Source organism: Silurus aristotelis, assembly GCF_946808225.1.
Source record: "Silurus aristotelis genome assembly, chromosome: 14".
Lineage (NCBI taxonomy): Eukaryota > Metazoa > Chordata > Actinopteri > Siluriformes > Siluridae > Silurus > Silurus aristotelis.
In genome coordinates, this window is record NC_139587.1 from 19,075,662 (window position 1) to 19,095,894 (window position 20,233).

Sequence of the window (20,233 nt, forward strand, 5' to 3'; positions counted from 1 at the left end):
GCATTTAGAAGCATTTGGGAAATGTGGCATACTCTGTGGATGGCATTGTAAAAAAAACAAAAAAAAACCATGGAAAAATCACAATAATGCCATAACCATTTATGAAGAGCATGCATCAGCTGTGAGTGTTGAGTGTTTGTTACGTCATGTATATAGAACAGAATATCCTGGGACATAACACAGTTGGCTTTTGTTCAAGTGTGTTCAGCTGTAATGTGATGTTGCCTGAGTAGCAGTTATAAGATACATTGGGAAAGCTGCAGGTCTGGAGGAAGCATGTGTTATGTTACACTCACACATGCAGCAGTTTTATTGCAGGCATACAGTTACACCAGTAGGCATTTCTTCTTTTATCAGTGGGTGGTGCAACTAGCATTCCACTTTAGATCACAAATCCAGAGACAGATCCTTCTTTCCCATTGGGCATCACTGCAACAAGTCACTTCATATTTGTACACAATTTAAACATTTCTCTGGACACCCCCATGTCCCAACAGGTGACCCCCTGATTGCTATTACTCATGTCACTCAATAATTTATTTAATCAATTATTTAATAAATAAAATTAATCTATGAATAAATAAGCTTCAGAACAATTGCAATATGTGTTTGAATGAAAAATTCAATAATATATGATATTTATGTTGGAATTTTTTTTAAGTCTGTTCCTTCCATATCTAGGTTTCTGGATTGCTCACAAAAGTTTATGCCTTTGAGAATCCACAGCACAACGAGTATGTGATGGTTGTGTTCTAGATATAGATCCGTCGCTTTTAGATCTGTCATGTGGCATCACAGACCCCCAACATCTCCCAGTTCTAGCAAACCACCTCAAGCTTCTGAATTGAGTACAGAATAAACAGAATCATAAATCTGACATCAGCTCTGACACCTAAGTCAAGTGATGATATGAACGGATCACAGCGTACTTGGCTTTCAGATGACACCGTTGGCTCTTCTCAAGGTTTCATGCTGGTGGAACGAAATCAGTCATAATCTTCTGTGCCCTGGAGGCCACATGTCACATCATTAAGGTGATGAGGAAGGAAGGTCAGGTCATAAGACATCACCCTGGGCTCAGAATAATAGCAGAAGGCTGGACAGCATTAATAAACTGTATTTCAACCAGGGCAGTACGAAGTCTGGCCATGATTGTGCATCTGGACTTTATGAGAGGACAGCAGCAAAGGTTTTTGCTCTTTTTCACTTCCCCTAGAATACAGATCAGTGTTGAATTTGGTTTCGAGAAGAGTTCACATTAGGTAAGGCAATGAAATTATTAATTCCTCTGCAAATATTTGCATTCGGCCCACCAGGCACTAGAGCAAAGCAACTCAAGGTTTTTATCGTCTTAATGTGCTACCTATAATTAGAGATCTGGTGAGCTGTCAGACTAAGTGTAGGCTTTAGACTTCTAAATTGGGGAAAGCTACTGCTTGGATAAACACCTCTATAATCCCAGTAAAATAAGCACAGGGCTGCTTTACTGAACATTACAGCAAGTTTATTCTGGGATAGAGTTTGCATTAAATGATGCATCACTACGTAACTTGTTTATTAATGGATGTTGTCCTTAGCAAATAAATTGGTATATAAAATGAAGCTTCAGATTTAACTCTTCAGATACATTTAATAACTATTGTATATCACCATTCCCTTTTCGTTAGTCATTTTTGGTACGCATGAAGAATATTTGCAAAAATCATCAAAATGCATTACAAAAATCTGAATTATTATATATGGAAAATACCTAATATTAGCATTCTTCTGTGCTTTAACAATATCAGCAAGCCTTGCCTGGATTAAATAGAGCACTACATCACTCCCTGTACTGCCTATACAAAGGTCATGCTTTTGGATTGATCGCAGACCACACTGCTATGCACAATTCATCAGTCTTCACAATATCCACTGACAACTAGCTGCAGCGGCAAAGCACCAAGGATTCGCTAACCCAGTGCACAGGTACTGGGTGGATTTCCTTGTAAGTAGTACTCGTTTTTGTCAAACATGCGTGTAAATAGATACGTAAAAATCTACATTTATGATACAAAAATTCAACCTAACCAAGAACCATAAAAAACACCAACATACACTAAATGTTCTCAAAACCACTGACAGGTGAAGTGGCATTGATTACTGAGTTACAGTGAAATCTGTGTAGAGAGGTTGGTTATACTATAGTCCTTGATGTTAATGGGTTAGAAGCAGGAAAATTGGGCAAGCATTAAGATCTGACACAAACTGACAAACTGCCACGAGTGGATGATTTGGTTGGACCATGTCCAAAACAGCAGGTCTTTTGGGGAGTTTGTGGTATTTTAATGGTTACTATTGACCAAAAATACTACTAGAAGACACAACAACAGGGTCATGAGAACCAGACTCCCACAGATCCCAAAGAAAAGGTATTGCTGAAAGATTGCTGAAATAGATTAAACTGGTTATGATAGAAAAGGGTTGTAACACCAAAGTTCCATTTGCCACTGTTAAAAAGTGTTTAGGTGTTGAATTGGCGTCCGGTTTCTCCCACTGTTGTTGATTTGGTTGAGCAACTTTGGGATGTGATGGACAGACTATTCCAATCCACATCCGATCCACTTTACAACATATAAGACGGATGCGGCTAACAGATTGGTTCCAGATACCACATCATACATTCAGAGGTCTTGTGGAGTTCATGCCTTCACAAGTCAGGGCTGTTTTGTGACGTCATATTAGGCAGGTGGTTTTAATGTTATGGCTGATCTGTGTATTTCATATCTGCATCGGTTTATTATCTTTGTTTTATTTGCCAGTCACTTCTAATATATTCAAATTGTTTATATATTGCTGACATGTTACAGTATCCTCATATATCAGCTGGATGGACAGCACGGTCAATGCACATGCAGCGAGGCAGCTTTATAAAGGACATAGTGACCTCTGCTGTCCAGCTTAAGTATTTATAGTCAGAAGTAAAAGCCCTAAATCCAATAAAATGCATTTTTTAAAAGACCATTACTCATTCATCTGAAAGCATTGCGTTAAACATCTACTATAAATGAATCAATAGTTAGAATGAATCTCCGAAAACATCTATTGAGTTATTATTAGATTACGTACATACAGTGACAGCAGAGATTAAATGCAAAAAAATACAAATTGGAAGTAATTGGATTTATTCTAGGATAGAAACACTGAAATGCTTTTTTCATTTACAGGGTGGTTGTACCACAGGTGCGGTTGGGGTATATATAGCAGCTGTTTAGCAATAGTTAATGTTTTAGATAAGTTATGATGAAATCTGTTTTACTCTTCTGTATTCATAATTATTCATTTTGATTGTGTGGCTGCTATTTGATAGATGCTACACTGAGCTGCTCAGCCTTCTAGATATTGCACAAATGTTGGGCAGAATTCTAATTGAGACCCATCCAGTATTAAAGCACCAAGTGCTTATAAATTGGAACTGTAGCAAACAATAATAGAAGACCACTGGGGCAGGAATCAGGCTGCAACATGCTTGCTCAGCATTACATTGACATTTAAGTGGAGGTGCAACAAGCACGATATAGATGAGATTTATTTGGGGTGGGCATTTTTTTACAACCTGGCAACGAGGTTTATTATTTTAACTCTTATGACAATGTCTTAACAGATAACATACTAGTTGTATTAAGCGATACAATTAAACAAAGGTATATCTAAAACTGCTCTGCCTCATCAAACTCTATAGTAATGAGCCTCTGTTGCATTGATTTGTTTATTTAGGAATTTATTCTTCTCTGTAAATAGTTGATAGTGCCACTCTAGCCAAAAATGGGATACACAGTAAATTTTTTTATGAATCATAACGTTGCCCATTTTAGAGCATGTGACAAGATACGAGTAACAAGAGTATGAGAGGATATTGAAATCATCACACAGAATTTTCTTGTAATGGAATTGTCTTGGTTTAAAAATGCCAAATATCAGAGGCCACGCAGTGCACGAGTCTTTCATTTAGGACTAGAAAGGTTATAGTTAATTCTACTAGTTAACATTACCCTTTCTTCGGAAGGGAAACCAATATTAATGACTGATGCTAAGAGTTTTGCTCTCTCTGAAAGGCACAGTATATTGTAACGTACAACTTTTTTTCTCACTTCATTCTCACTATTTTCAGAGAAGAAAAAATTCCTAAATAAACAAATCAATGCAACAGAGGCTAATAACTATAGAGTTTGATGAGGCTAAAATTTCTACAACTATGCAGCAGAGAGTTAAAGACCCAGCAGTAGGAACTTGATAGTAGTGGAATTTGAAAAGACAACGTTCTGATCAGAAGTCGAACACCTTCACCACTACCTTTCATTAACTGCCCAAATGTCATTTTTAGCAGCAAAAATCTTTACCATTGCATTTCTGTATCTGCTGTTCTGACTTTCACAACAAGGAAGAGGAATGGAACGAACAAACCGATTACAGTTGGTCAACATTTTTAATGTTCTAATGTCAATAATTTTTTTTTTTTAAGAAGAACAACCCTCTAGACAATGTCAAATAAGATCTGGACTCTGACTTTAAACCATTTTTCTGTTGATCCTGTCATGTGTTTTTACATCATCCACAAACACACTGCTGTTCAAAAATTGATGTAGTTATTCTACGACAGGTTTCTTTTGGATAGATATGACAACTTCTTTGAAATGAACTAAAAGATTAATTTACACAAAATTGCATCAAGACGATTAACAGGAGAACATCAAGGTATGCATACGGTACATAAACATGCTCCGCGATTTTTTTGTTTCCTTCTCACTCTGCAGAACATGCAGGTACGTGAACTGGCTATGCTTAATTTATCTCAGGTGTTTGTGTGCATGTGTGAATGTTGTTATTGTACTTTGTTATGAACATCCATGTGAATTCTCCAACATGTTTCCATTCTGTCTAAATTGCAATCTGAATACAAGGCTAAAGTTAAGTTGTTGACAAATGAATAAATAATTCAACAAAACAATGACCCAAAGTACATAAGAAACCGTACCCAAACAGAAAGGTGAAAAAAGGATAAGCAATAAAATCCAGTGGTGTAAAGTATTTGAGAGAATGCCATTTGTTGCTGAACTTAAATACTTTTCTGGCAATTTTTTTTGCTTTACTGAGCATCAAAGATACAAGCAACTTTAACTCTTTCCTACTTTCAAATACATTTATGGTTCCATATACCGTATTTTCCGGACTATGAGCCGCTACTTTTTCCCCACGTTTTGAACCCCGCGGCTTAAACAATGAAGCGGCTAATTTATGGATTTTTCCTGGGTTTTTCCCGGTTTCACAAACTTCAAGCCAAAAAACTGAACCCCATAACATTAGACCAATGAAATTGCTGAACGGGTTAATGTGAACCAATGAAACTCTTTATATTAAAATCAGATGCGCTCCCACTGAATCGGGCCGCACCACATCATAAATATGGATAAGGTTCCTCTGATGTTTGACCTGCCGCTCACTCGGACTGTCAACAGGAAATGCGAATCATTCGTCACGCTGAAAACAACCGGGCATGAAAAAACACACTTCACCTGTGTTCTGAGCTGCACGGCATCGGGAGAAAAGATTCACAGATGGTGATTTTTAAACGCACGACGATGCCAAAAGATAAACTCCCGAGAGAAATAGTTGTGAAAGGAAGGAGGAAGACAGTGAACAATGACTTTCTTGTTAGGCTACTGTTTAGATACAAGTCGTGTAACAGACACTTTTCATTAAAGCCTGTGTAAAGTTCATTAGTTTCAGTGTAGACACCTGCAGCTTATAGACAGGTGCGGCTTATTTATGTTCAAAATAAAAATCTTTGTCGAATTCAGTGCTTATATTTGGGTGCGCTTAATAGTCCGAAAATTACGGTATATACTGTTTTATTCCACTATATTTTAATATCTGCTGCCTGTGAGTGACTTTTTTTTAGCACTGCTGGCCTCATTTTCAGTCCAAAATGAGCTATAATAAATTCTGTAATAAAAAAAAATAATAATAAAAAAACCTGTGAGAAACAGCTTTTGTTAGAGTTGAAATTGCCCCTCTCTGAGAGTCAGAGGTGCATCAAACCACAGCCCGGAATATTTGGTTTTATTTGATCTAAAATGAAACTGAATTGAATACTAATAGTTCTTCTACTTTGTAACATGATACTGCCATTTTATTTGTTAATTAAAGATACCTTTTTAAAAGAATGTATTGTTTTGGACCGAATACTTTGATCTTTGTTTCATTCTGGATGATGTTGTGGTGATGTTGGTTCATGCAGTGTTGAGGTGAACTTTTTGTTTTTGTGTTTTAGTAAATATATTCTCACTCACTTTTCACTTACTTGTGTCTTGGAATTGAGAACTAGTGTATTTTTGAGCCTACATTCAATAAGAGTAAAATTTGTGATTTTTTTCAACAATACTTTTAATCAAGCATTATTTTTTCAGAAACTATTTACACCTTAGATAAAACCATAAGGCATGCAATGACATGTGTTACACTGATTTCATTACGAGTCAAGCTGTTATTAGGCAGTTGTATTGTTTTAAAACCTTTTGAATTGACATTGATACAGAATTTAGTTACTGTGTGGTTACAGGATTTTACAACGGCTTCAATCACAGCTCAGCCAATCAGATTTTAGGACCAAATCTATGTTTTCCAATTAAATCCAGTTTCAGATTTTAATCCAATTATAATACTGAGGTTTGACTTTAGCTGTCCATGCAGGTATCATAGAAATATTGATGTTTTATCAGGAGAACTGGTTTAAAATCTCTCCTCGCTGTTATTTAAGTGTAATTAGAAGCTGGTGAAGTTTATTGCACCTAATGAAGTTTCTAAATGCTGTGTTATTTGTTTTATTAGTTTATAGGCAGAGTGTGTTTGCCTAGAATTGACTTCGGCTTGAGATAAGACCACATTTTCGGAGCAGAAATCAATTCTCAATCTATTGCTTGAACATGTTTTTATTTTGTGGTCTTGTTTTTTTTTTTGCACTTATCATGAACACTCAAGCTTTTTAAGCAGTATTAAATTATTATGCTGAAATAATATTCATCTTTATAACATAATCCTAGGTTTGAGTTTGACATACATTGTATATAAAAATGCTTTTGGATTAATTATTGATCAGAAAGAATATAAGACCCTTCGGGTCAGAATTTAGAAGATAACACATCAGAAAATAATGCCCCTAAATACACACAACTGAAAAAAAAAACCCAAAATAAACAAAACAAAAAAATGCCTACTTTCAAACAAAAATTTCACATTGAAAACATTGAAATATTCTCTGATTATTAATCCGTATGAAAGTTCAACGAGGTAACAGTTTATTTGCTATCACTTCATTAACTGTGTGTGTTGAAACATAGCAAAAGTTCCGTTTGATGATTTACGTAATTTAAAACACCATAATTACTTTCAATTATTTATAAGAATTTTGTCTTCATGTCTTCTTTGCTCTATGTTGAGTCTGGTTTCACTAATATTAAACATACATTTGCTTCAAACATCCATATTTGTCCATTGCCATGTTGATTAGAGTATTAAAAGTGTAAATTTAAGGTACATTTAGAAGAGAAAAATGTGCGGCTAAGATGCGATTAGTCGTGAGTTAACTCATGACAATCATGCGATTAATCACGATTAAATATTTTAACCAATTGACAGCCTTAATTATTAAATTAATATGATGCGAGGTCTAGTTACCAGCTTGACACTAAAACAGGTAGTAATATTAGCTACTTTACTTATGTACTTGTCAGAGCCCAAACTTTTTTCCTTTAACTTGAGTACTTCAGTACTTTAGCTTTTACCATAGTCTTTTTAAAACATGAGTATCTGTACTTCTACTCAGGTGAAGGATGCGTGTACCTTTGCCCCCTCTCTGCGGAATGGGTTAATATGTTATATATATAAACGGGTGTCCATCATACACTAATTAATTAGCATTGTGTTCTTAGTGTATGCCAGAAAAGGAGAAGCTGTTTCTGAGGTTGAGTCTCTGATGATTTCTCCCCTTGTTGCAGGTATGTTTTTTCCTTGTTATTAATATGTATAAAACGATATCTAGTTGTTTAATGAAACAGTGTATGATGCACATGGAGCACTTGGGAAGTAAATGGAATTTGATCTAATGGTTAATGTTATGGATAAAGCACATGGCATGGCCTGTATGAGTTACTGCACTAAATATGTGATTCATTTTGATTAATTTAGTCTGGAGCACTATATATATATATATATATATTGTTTTTATATATATACTGGTTTTGTTTCCATTGTACATATATTTATTTTCTTTTGAATTTTGTTGGCTTGTGTGAGTGTATCAGCCTCAGTCTATAATCGCACAAGGCTGATGAGCATGCGCATTGAGAGCTTCTCCCTCCAAAGGTTTTCTGTGTATTCCAGAAAAAGAGAAGCTGTTTCCAAGGCTGAGACTCTGATGATTTCTCCCTTGTTGCAGAATAAACACTGGATCTCATAAAGAGATGTCAATTACTCTAAAAGCAAGATTTGTTTTTCCCTTTAGAGGGCAGCAACGCTCTACTTTTGTATTACAGTTTGCCAGTGGCGGTTCTAACTGTAGAGAAGATTACAGTGTGGCTCACAGATTAAACCTTCAGTGGATATAAGATGTCTAATTCATATCTCATGTTCTAATTTCAGAGGTACATATTGTAATGTGATATAAGTAATGAACTTTGTTATTTATTAAGTTTCTACTGTTTCATGTTCTGCATACAGCCAACCAATCACATGATTTAATCGAATCTAATCCCTTTTCTGTGAAAAGAAGTTCAGTCAACCTCTGCATATTTTGCACACAAACATAGACTCCTTTACAATAGGAATGGGAATACCAACATGAACCCAATCTACCGCTTCAGGACTTTGCACATGCCTTTCTATGATGTTACATTGGACACTGCACAATACAAGCACAAACTTCTCTTTCTTGCATTTGCACTATTGTAACTTTCCATATTTGTTATGCATTTTGTAATTCATTTGTGTCATACATTAAGCTGCTTGGAGGATTTACAAAGTGAGGATTTGATTGCATTATATACATGACTGTTTCCTGTACGTATGAAAATAAAATCCTAAAAGAGTGGTGGTGACTGCCGTCCCTGCTACAAGCCATGGCATCCTAATTCCAACTGAATTCAAACCCAAATGTATAGTGTGAGTGTGTGAGATATCTGTATAAATGTATAGTATCTGTGGGATATATATATATATATATTCCAATTCAGTACCTGCAGCAACTTGGCTTTTAGGTGTCAAGGACTTTCAAAAGTGACATTAATGCGATATTTCTTTGCACGCTGAATACAATATAAAAACATATTTTTGTATCCACTCTGAAACTTATTGCTTGTGTTACATGTTTATTTCTCAAGGGACTGAGGTATAAAATGCATCTTTTGGAGACTCCAACACTAAACGTGGTGATTCCCGAGAGTGAGTCAGATCATTACTGGGTTGCAGAACTGTGCATGGTCAGACAGAAGCATTATTCAGAGCTGCAGTATATACTAAATCTGTCGAAGTTTAATTGTTGAAGAGTGTGTTTTTTTGCTTTTTGTGCATATTACATAACATTCTGATCATTGAGCTGTTCAATGTTGACCTCAATTGTGTAAGACACGCTTTCAAAAATAGACCAAAGTACTCCTCTGATCAAGGTTGTACATTCGGAACAGTCTCAGGATGCAAGAATTAATCCCAGAGGAATAAATCAAAAGAGTTCTGTTCTCTCTCTGGTTACTGGTAACACAAATTTGAACAAAATATTTCTATATAATAGACATTTAGTACACTAGAGTTTTTATGATTTTTATTATATTAGTTTGTTTGGTGCCATTGTACCATTCTTTGTTACAGGTACTGTATGTTTTGTACCTATAATTTGTATGTTTTGCTTAAAAAAGTGCAAAAATTTATTTACATTTTATAATAACTAATTACAAAGAAAATGTCTTTGAATTCTAAATTATGTATCATAAATTATTTAAAACTTAATGTTCATCATTTCTTTCTCAGAGTGAACACATTTTAAATGAATCTGCAACCAAGGCCGAGGTTAAGACCGGACAACACAAGGATTTATCCAAAGAAGGCCAGAAGGAACGGATGAGGGAAAGGAATGAAGTTCAACATGGCATTCAAATCTGCAAATGCAAAACAGATGCAGTGAAACAGACAGTTTGCTGTTGGAACGTCCGATTGATGCGTCTCATGATTACTTGCTGAAATAAGAGTATAAAGGGTGGAAAAGGAGGTGGCTTTAATTAATGGATAAATAATCTTAGAGGCTGCGGACTGTGAATTATGCAAGTAAGCGTAAAATAGAAATATATTTACATGCGGGAGATTATGCAATGTTCATAGGGAACACTATGTTCTATTTTCTATGAATAGTATTTACATCAATTATATAGTGTAAAGAGAATCTGTATGTGATTCCAATCCATATAAACCTATTCAGCTTGCACATGATGCACACTTTAAATCAAACCCAATCAAGAGAGATTTTTGAGCTCAAATCTGTCGAGGTTTTGTGTTTTGTAGGTTAAGACACAATATGAGTAAACAAGATCGCAGGTAAAAACTCTCATGTTTCCATTGCGTCACATTTAACACTTCATATAACAGTACACATTATCAGTGTCTGTGAGGGTACAGGGATTGTGCAAACCGAATTCCATTTTTTTTCTTTGTTCTCCAGAAGAATGCTGTGTTGTTGCCGTGACATTGCACACAAAGGTCAGGACACATTTTTTCTCCTCATCGTCTCTGAAAAACACCTTTTGCCATGGCTTTGCTTTGTTAATCTGCAGATTGTGTTTAGCGCTATGTTCTCATATTAAAGGTCAAAACAAACAGTGTTGGGCACCATAATGCAAACAAGATTCACTTATTCTTCTATATCAACAAGAACGAACCAAAGTCAATGGTAAATATACATACTTTGCATGCAAAAGGCCACTCTGTAACTACAGGATTTTTTCCATTTGCTAAAAATAACAACAAAAACAAGAAGAATGCTTCCCCTTCAGGAACTCGAGCTGGGTCAACAACATTTTGGGATCGCTCTGCATGACCACGCTCTGAACCACGTGTGTAATCTGTCTAATGAAAGGGCGTGACTAAGTTATTTGTATTTGTATTTATACACACACGTTATTTGGCTTGCCTCTTTAGCCCCAATGTTACCTTCTACTCTAATGTAGTGGGACTGAAGGAGTGTAGTTATGGGGCGATTCCATGGTTAGGGGGAGATGCTTGCGAGCTATCTCTCTTCTGGTGCTGCATCATCCCTAATGGCCCCCGGTGTTGCCTACCAAGCTACTTCGGACCTCCTCAGCTTTGGTGGGTAAAGGGTACATGTCGGAGGGTCAGGCTGGTGGCTGCCTGTACACCATTGCGGTCTTGCAGGCATACTAGGTTGACCTGCTAAAGGAGCTGGACAAAGAAGTAGAAATTGGGAACGATGACATCCTAGAGTTGCGTCGTGCCACAGACCTGTCTCTTCTGGCCACCAAGGAGATCGCTAGGGCTATTAGCTGGTCTATGGAAGCCCTGGTGGCCGTCGATAGACACTTGTGGCAACTGGCCTGTTCGGCGACGCCATCAATGATGTTTTCGACAGATTCCAGGAGGCCAAAAGGCAGTCGGCAGTGATTCCTCCCTCGCCGCTCTCACTGGGGTTGGTCAGCGGGTGCAATACCAGCCAGGTATAAGTTTACATCGTGAGGTGCAAAGACAGTCCAAGTTGAATCATTCAGGACCTCTAAAGGGGCCCCTCTGGGGAGGGGAGGTGCATGCCTTAATACACGGTGCCCACCTCCCTTCAGTGTCCTCAGAAGATTGTTTGGTTATCCCTGCCACCCTTGCCATTACAGGGCACAGCGGTCGCCAGCGAGTGCTTTCCTTAGCTTCCACCAGGGAACATAGCGGCTTTGGGGGGGGGCAGGAGGGGCAGGAGGCCTCTAGAACAGCCTCAGGTCACCTCTTTAGATCGAGGGACTGATTCCCTTAGTAGACTATCTGGCAGCCTGGAAACTCCTGCCAAACGTGTCTCTATAGGTCCGGCGCACTGTAAAAAGAGTCTACAAGATTCAGTTTCGGTTTCTTTTACCTCGGCATCTGCATACTGAATTATATCGACAATTGGTTGATACTACCTCATTCGGAGCAGTTTATGATTTGGCATTAAGATATCTTTTTCGACCACATGAAGGAGTTAGGGTTAACACTAAAAGCCAAGAAAAGTGTGCTTTCTCCAGTACAGAGGAGCATCTAACTAGGCGCAGTGTGGGATTCGACCACAATGCAGGCGCACTTGCCTCCTGCTTGGATCACTTCAATCCAGTTGTGATCAGCCAGTTGTGCTCCAGGCATTCTATTCTCCTCCTTTTTGGGACCCTAACCAGGAGAGGCTTAATCGTGTCCACAGAACTGTCTTGTGAAGGAGGTCTGACCAGCTGTTTGTATGCTACGGTTCGTATAAGAGGGGTCTTCCTGCGGATAAGCAGAGCCTCAGCAGGTGGATTGTGGATGCTACCTCCTCTTCTTATGAGTCAAGGTTTTACAGCCTTGACCTTAGTGACACCCCTGGCGGTTGTACTCTCTTTCCCAAAGCATTGTTGACGCAGCTCGAGTTCCTAAAAGGGATCGTCTCTAGGTTATGTATGTAACCCTGGCTCCCAAAGAGAACGAGATGCTGCGTTTCAGTGCAACTCTTTGTACATCCCTGCAAGCGCTCCCTTCCCACTCCGAGCACGCCCTCCACCGCATGTGTTTTTTAGCTTCCTGGTCGCTACGTCACCCCACTGTTGACGTCACACCCTTCCGTTGGACAGATTACACACGTGGTTCAGAGCGTGGTCACACAGAGGCGTTCCGAAAGCGTTGTTCACGCAGCACCGCATTCCCTCGAGGAACCAATATGGTTGCACATAAACCCTCACATAAACATACGAGTTCAGTTCTTTCTTTCTTTCTTTCTTTCTTTCTTTCTTTCTTTCTTTCTTTCTTTCTTTCTTTCTTTCTTTCTTTCTTTCTTTCTTTCTTTCTTTCTTTCTTTCTTTCTTTCTTCATTAATTCATCTATTCGTTTATTTAATTTTTTTTGTTTTATCAGACAATTAATGAGCAGTAATAACAATAAAAAACACATTTGGCAAGGACAACAAATGGACTTTGAGCAGATGTTCCCGAGTTCTTCCATAGCCTTTGCCCTGTAGTCTGCACACACACACACACACACACACACACACACACACACACACACACACACACACACACACACACACACACACACATGCACTGGCACATGCAAAAATAAACATGAATGTCGAGCTGGTAATTATTAATTCTCTAAGAATTGTACAATAATTAGTTGTCATGTAACAAACATATTGCATCTCAACAAGGGTGGAGAGGCAAACAAAATCTTTTTATATCTCTTTGTAAATAAACCCGTAAGACACAGATACATGCTCCCACTGTAAGCAGACTTTCTGTATGTGTGTGCATTTGTGAGGCAAGTTTATGTCTCTCCCATGTCTCTTTGTATGTTTTCCACCTCAGCCTATGCAAACTGTTTTCCTTTTCTCTATATCTGACTGAGGACCTCCCATAATTTGTGATGTAAGTGTGTGTGTGAACAGAAATGGGAGGGCCCCTGTGCGTGCACTGAGCTCCGTCTCTTACCAATCATGGGAGGTTCCCCACCCACCCTCTCTCTCTCTCTCTCTCTCTCTCTCTCTCTCTCTCTCTCTCTCTCTCTCTCTCTTTTACTCAATCCTCCTTGTGTGCTGCTGTACTCACGCACATGGGCAGGGAAAAAAGTACAGGGTAAGAGGAGGAGGGGACTAAAGCTTAGACTGCTTCTGGTTTTGCTTTCAAACATTCGCTGCATGCCATATCACCTCCCTGTGCACACAAAACCGGTGTGACACAGACACTTTAATTCAAACACTCTTGCACACGTTCAGAGAGGACTCATATCTACACACATAGACACATAAACAAACAGTCAGATTTTGTCCAAACTCCCACACGGACGTCTGGAACTCCAACGGAGAGCACCTGCAGAGAAGCAAGGTTGCGAGGCATTCTTCACACTTCAAGCCAAAACAGACAAACGCCAGTTTCGCCAGAGTTTCAAAGCCGCCAGCACTACTGACTGGACTTGTGGGTTTGTGGGTACGCATGTGAGAGAAACTCTAATCTTCTCTTTAGCTGGCCTGATGTCAAACGAAGACTGTCGTTCCCCCATTGGCCTGGACTGCTGCAGCTGCTGCTTGGATCTGGCCAATGGAAGTGAGCCAGAACCAGGACGATCTGGACTCCCCAGCCTGGGAAGCCCGACCTCCATCAATAACTTCCGACAGCTTCGGGACCAGCTGATGTTCCAGAACCTGAACACAGACAAGCTGAACACCATCATGAGACAGGATTCGCTGGAGTCTGTGGTGCGTGACCCCTGCTACCTGCTCAATGAGGGCATCTGCAACAGCAACAGCAACATCGACCAGACCATGCTGTCAATTCTACTTTTCTTCCACAGGTACACACACACACACACACACACACACACACACACACACACACACACACACACACACACACACACACACACACACACACGAAAGCAACCACTTTCCACACAACCATTTGGCCAAGAGCAGCCATTCAATCACACAAACTCTCAATGTTTTGACTGACAGATTTTACCAAGCAGCTCATAAAGGTGCAATGATAATTAAATAATTAAAACTATGTATTATTACTGTTTAATGCTTATACAATCCTGACCCTTTAACAATAGGCATTTTGCCCACAGATAATACAAAAATAATAATAACAATAAAATTGCAACCATATTTCTGAGATCTAGGCACAAGCTAACTCTGTAATACATCTGTAAATAATAGTAATAAATAATTAAACCCACTAATGAACTCAAATCAGTCTGGAATTGATAAAATCTACTTAAATAGTTGAAGCAAAGGTAAATCCGTTACAGATTCTGTAGAGACATGATTTAAGCATAGTGAAATAATGCATTATGTCTATGCAGAAGATGCAGTCTGATTCTCATCAAAACACATTACAGACAGTATCTCGAAAACACATTTTTTCCCCTCAAAGTTAGCATAAAAAAAGAAGAACAGCGTATAATTCTTTATCATAATTCATAATGATGAAAAGTGTCAAAACATACTACGGGTACAGTGTTGGTTCTTGGTAAACAAGTTTATAAAGGTAAGTAGACATGAGTAAATTAAGTAAAAATTAGTAAATGAAGAACAGAACCACACAAAACACACACACACACACACACACACACACACACACACACACACACACACACACACACACACACACACACACACACACACACATAATAATAATAATAATAATAAAATAATAAAAAGTAATAATAAAAATCATAATCATGACTATCATTATCATCATCATCATCATTATCATAATCAACATAATCATTTTAGGTATTGATAAGTATTTCATAGAATGCACTCAGACTGTGTGTGAATAATAATTGTTTTATAAACTATATAAATTATAAATGTATATCAATTATTATAATAAGATGTACTAATAAGTATATACAAAGTAGGCTGAAGGTTGGGCCTCGGATCTGAAATCCTTCCTCTTTAATCATTAGTGAGTGTCTTTTGTGTGAATTATGTTTGCTGGTCCTTTTTAAATTATTTATTTAGCTGTTCATTCATTTGAAAGCATATTATTGGCTAGCTACAATAAAAATATATCATATAATATAATCAGGAAAAGGGTAGATACACTATGAGAAGTAATTACAAGTAATTACCATTGAGGATTGGAATTTAGGTAATCACTGGATGCATTTTATTTATTTTTTTGCTCCTGAACTACACTTTTCCTGAACCAAAAACAGAATGTGAACACCTTATTTAAACTTGTTACAGTTTGGAATGTTTAGTCTGCCACTATAGACTGAGAAAGGACTAGTGGAGGTGTGGAACGTGTTTTGACACTTGTTGAATAGCCAGTCGAAGTGTCTGCTAGGATTATAATGATACATGGCATTAGGTGCTGTCATTGCACAGTACATTTCAGGATTCATGTCTCTGCCTTCATGTCAGAATGACAAATACATAGGTGAAACATTGACAACACACACTGCAGACAAGCTCTCCTGACTGACAAACGACAAATCATTAAATAGCAACACTTTGTTTACTTGGTTCCTCAGCATCTCTTGTGTCTCGTTTTTCTTACCTTATTGAGTGTTAATTGACATCATAGGATACATTATTTTACCATTAAACTTGAACACCAGCCACACAAATTACCAAATTACAAGTCACACCATAGATAGATAGATTTCTTGGTTATTTTGAAAACCTGGTAGGAATTTAATGTAAATTCCAAATGACTGAAGTACAAAGAATTGCTGATGGCTTGCAAAATGATTAATGGTTACTTTTGTGCTAGCTTCTTACTCCGTTAATATCACAAGTCCTATAGGCCTTTATCAGTCATAGATTTAGTGATAAAAGTGTATAAGATTCAGGAATGGGTCAAATAAAGTGCACTACCTTTCAAGGTCATTGATTCCCCTTTTACAGTGTTTGTACTGCTAAAAACATTTCCAACTAACAGTGATAGCGATTTATATATGGGATAAACAATACAGGGCATGCACCAGTGTTATCTGTTTCCAATCACAGTAACGTTTTATTTTTTTATGACGCATATATTTTATCTATTTATAGCTATGTTTATTGTTGTGAAAACATCTGTGGAAGAAATTTGTTGTTATAATTTATGCAGCTATAAACAGTTATTCCTTCAACCTTTTTTTCATTTTTTCCCCCTTTAAAGTTAATAGAACAAAATGCAGCTTGTCAAGTTGCTGATAAACCACAAAGCCCTCTGTTCTGAAGATTACTTATAAGAGTGAAAACTTCACCATAAAAAACAATTGCACACTTTTTTTCATTTTTTATTGATGCTTGAAGATCATTGTCCACCAGAAAAATACCCGAGTAAGCTGTTTCTGTAGAAACAATAAGGTATTAGAGCATATGCATTAATATAAACCTGGAGCTGTGCATTTATAGTAATTGAATCAACACATTCTGACCAATCAGAATCGATCATTCGGCATCACAGTGTGACTTTTAATGAAAAGAGATGTAATTTCCATTCAAACATAAAGTAGTTTTTAGACCAAGAATTGGGCCTTGAAATGTTTAGCTGCATAGTAAACAATCTTTAATATCTCATGAATGTAGCAGTAAAGACAACAGTTATGTGTTGCATTACTGATTTCTCCCCATGAGCTACACTACATGGACAAAATAATTTGGCGACATGTGACATTATATTTATATCTGCTTTTTGAACATCCGATTCGACATTTAGTCCCCATTTGCTATTATAATAAGATCCACTAAATTCTTATGTGAATGTGCTCATTCAACCACAAGGATGTTAGTAAAGTCAGGTACTGATGTCAAGTCAAGTAAAGTTTATCTACAGTGAGGAAAATAAGTATTTGAACACCCTGCTATTTTGCAAGTTCTCCCACTTAGAAATCATGGAGGGGTCTGAAATTGTCATCGTAGGTGCATGTACACTGTGAGAGACATAATCTAAAAAAAATATCCAGAAATCACAATGTATGATTTTTAAACTATTTATTTGTATGATACAGCTGCAAATAAGTATTTGAACACCTGAGAAAGTCAATGTTAATATTTTGTACAGTAGCCTTTGTTTGCAATTACAGAGGTCAAACGTTTCCTGTAGTTTTTCACCAGGTTTGCACACACTGCAGGGGGGATTTTGGCCCACTCCTCCACACAGATCTTCTCTAGATCAGTCAGGTTTCTGGCCTGTCGCTAAGAAACACGGAGTTTGAGCTCCCTCCAAAGATTCTCTATTGGGTTTAGGTCTGGAGACTGGCTAGGCCATGCCAGAACCTTGATATGCTTCTTACAGAGCCACTCCTTGGTTATCCTGGCTGTGTGCTTCGGGTCATTGTCATGTTGGAAGACCCAGCCTCGACCCATCTTCAATGCTCTAACTGAGGGAAGGAGGTTGTTCCCCAAAATCTCGCAATACATGGCCCCGGTCATCCTTTCCTTAATACAGTGCAGTTGCCCTGTCCCATGTGCAGAAAAACACCCCCAAAGCATGATGCTACCACCCCCATGCTTCACAGTAGGGATGGTGTTCTTGAGATGGCACTCATTATTCTTTTTCCTCCAAACACGTTTAGTGGAATTATGACCCAAAAGTTTTATTTTGGTCTCATCTGACCACATGACTTTCTCCCATGACTTCTCTGGATCATCCAAATGGTCATTAGCAAACTTAAGACGTGCCTGGACATGTGCTTGTTTAAGCAGGGGAACCTTCCGTGCCATGCATGATTTCAAACCATGACGTCTTAGTGTATTACCAACAGTAACCTTGGAAATGGTGGTCCCAGCTCTTTTCAGGTCATTGACCAGCTCCTCCCGTGTAGTTCTGGGCTGATTTCTCACCTTCCTTAGGATCATTGAGACCCCACGAGGTGAGATCTTGCATATAGCCCCAGTCCGAGGCAGATTGACAGTCATGTTTAGCTTCTTCCATTTTCTAATGATTGCTCCAACAGTGGACCTTTTTTCACCAAGCTGCTTGGCAATTTCCCTGTAGCCCTTTCCAGCCTTGTGGAGGTGTACAATTTTGTCTCTACTGTCTTTGGACAGCTCTTTGGTCTTGGCCATGTTAGTAGTTGGATTCTTACTGATTGTATGGGGTGGACAGGTGTCTTTATGCATCTATTGACCTCATTAGGGCATTTTCATGCTGAAACAGGTTTGGGTTTTCTAGTTCAAGTGTTACTTCCTCCAAAGACATCCTATGCATGTGTGCACCTCCAACTTTATAGTAACAGTTTGAAGAAAAGCCACATATAGTTGGAAAATCCAAGAGTTTTTGTCCACATAGTGTATGTATATAGGACACATGTGGAACGTATATAAGAACAAGAACATTGTGATTTCATATCATATTTTTTTGTCATTTGTCATGCATTGGCATTCGTTCCTGGTATTCAAATCAATTACCCAGTGTTAATAAATACCCAAGTGCTTTTAGTAACTATGTGACCAGAAAGGTAATTGTGTACTGTGTACAGTTCAAACACAGATATTTTCTCTTTAATAAGAAATGTATTCCCCTCTTCCAATTCCTTACATAACATATTATAATTTTTTTTTATATCTTACACTGCCAAGGAGAAATATCTTATATAATATCCTAGTATAATAGGTTCCTTTTTCCCAAGATGTAAACCCAGGATATTTTGAAAGGCATGCAGTGCTATTGATACAGCTGAGATAAAGGGGGTGTGTCTGTCTGAAAGGGTTTAGGACAGGGAGTAACTGGGATTTTGGCAGCACTGCTTTCTAGTGTCTTGTAGAGGGAAGAACTCTGTGACCTATTTGCTGCACACCAAACAACACTGATGAGTTTATTTAACATGCTGAAATCCATGTAAAGCAGAGATTAGGACTAAGGCGTGCACAGCACTATTATTGCATTATTATTTCTCTATGTAGCCTTTAGGTTGCTTCATTCCAGCCATTGCTTTAAGGATTACGGCTGGGTGGAGGTACATTTAATACAAAATTAAGATGGATTTGAACAAAGTTAAATCAGGCTTTGGGTTAGTTGGTGTTGAATTATGATTAGTGTGTTGCTATGTGACAAAGGTGTATTTATACTGTTCAGCTAAAAGGAGTTTCCAGTTTCTGTCATAGTCTTTTTCTGGACATTTTGTTTCGCTTTCCCACTTCCCATAAACATTGCATACTCCATTTTTAGAATTATTACAAAATTTCAAAAATACATTGGAGATAAATTATGTTTAAATCCATTATAAATGGAAGTGAGAACAAAAATTAAGTGGTCTTGAAGACCTTCCACACAATCACTTGGTTAAAAGTTGTTGTTGAATGTTTTTCCTATAGTCGAATGCTCTAGTGTTTTTTTCATTGCTTATAAAATGGCAAAGAAACAGTAATATCATTCTGTGATGTTACTAGGCTACTGAAAACGATGGTGCGACCTGAAACGTACACAACCACCACTGAGAAACATTGTGTTCTCAGGCTTGCATGTCAAGAGCGAATTTCCGGACTTCCTTATGT

At 37.8% G+C, this 20,233-nt stretch overlaps 1 protein-coding gene and 1 long non-coding RNA gene across 4 annotated transcripts in view; both read left to right on the forward strand.

Annotated features, from left to right (window-relative positions):
- Positions 1-750: 750 nt before the first annotated feature.
- LOC310737364 lies at positions 751-11,885 on the forward strand. 3 transcript variants are annotated; one of them, XR_014536807.1, is made up of 3 exons: positions 751-1,189; positions 1,788-1,984; positions 10,054-11,885. It is a non-coding gene; the product is annotated as an uncharacterized lncRNA (long non-coding RNA). The 3 variants fall into 3 exon arrangements; XR_014536808.1 differs by lacking the exon at positions 751-1,189 and adding an exon at positions 1,202-1,262; XR_014536809.1 differs by lacking the exons at positions 751-1,189; positions 1,788-1,984 and adding exons at positions 8,357-8,675; positions 9,411-9,471.
- Positions 11,886-13,843: 1,958 nt separating this feature from the next.
- Positions 13,844-20,233, forward strand: part of tsc22d3 (TSC22 domain family, member 3) — a 30,896-nt gene continuing 24,506 nt past the window's right edge. The window contains exon 1 of the mRNA XM_083561665.1: positions 13,844-14,586. Coding sequence (XP_083417791.1) covers positions 14,267-14,586 — 320 coding nt within the window. The 5' untranslated portion in view covers positions 13,844-14,266. The remainder of the gene's footprint in view (positions 14,587-20,233) is intronic.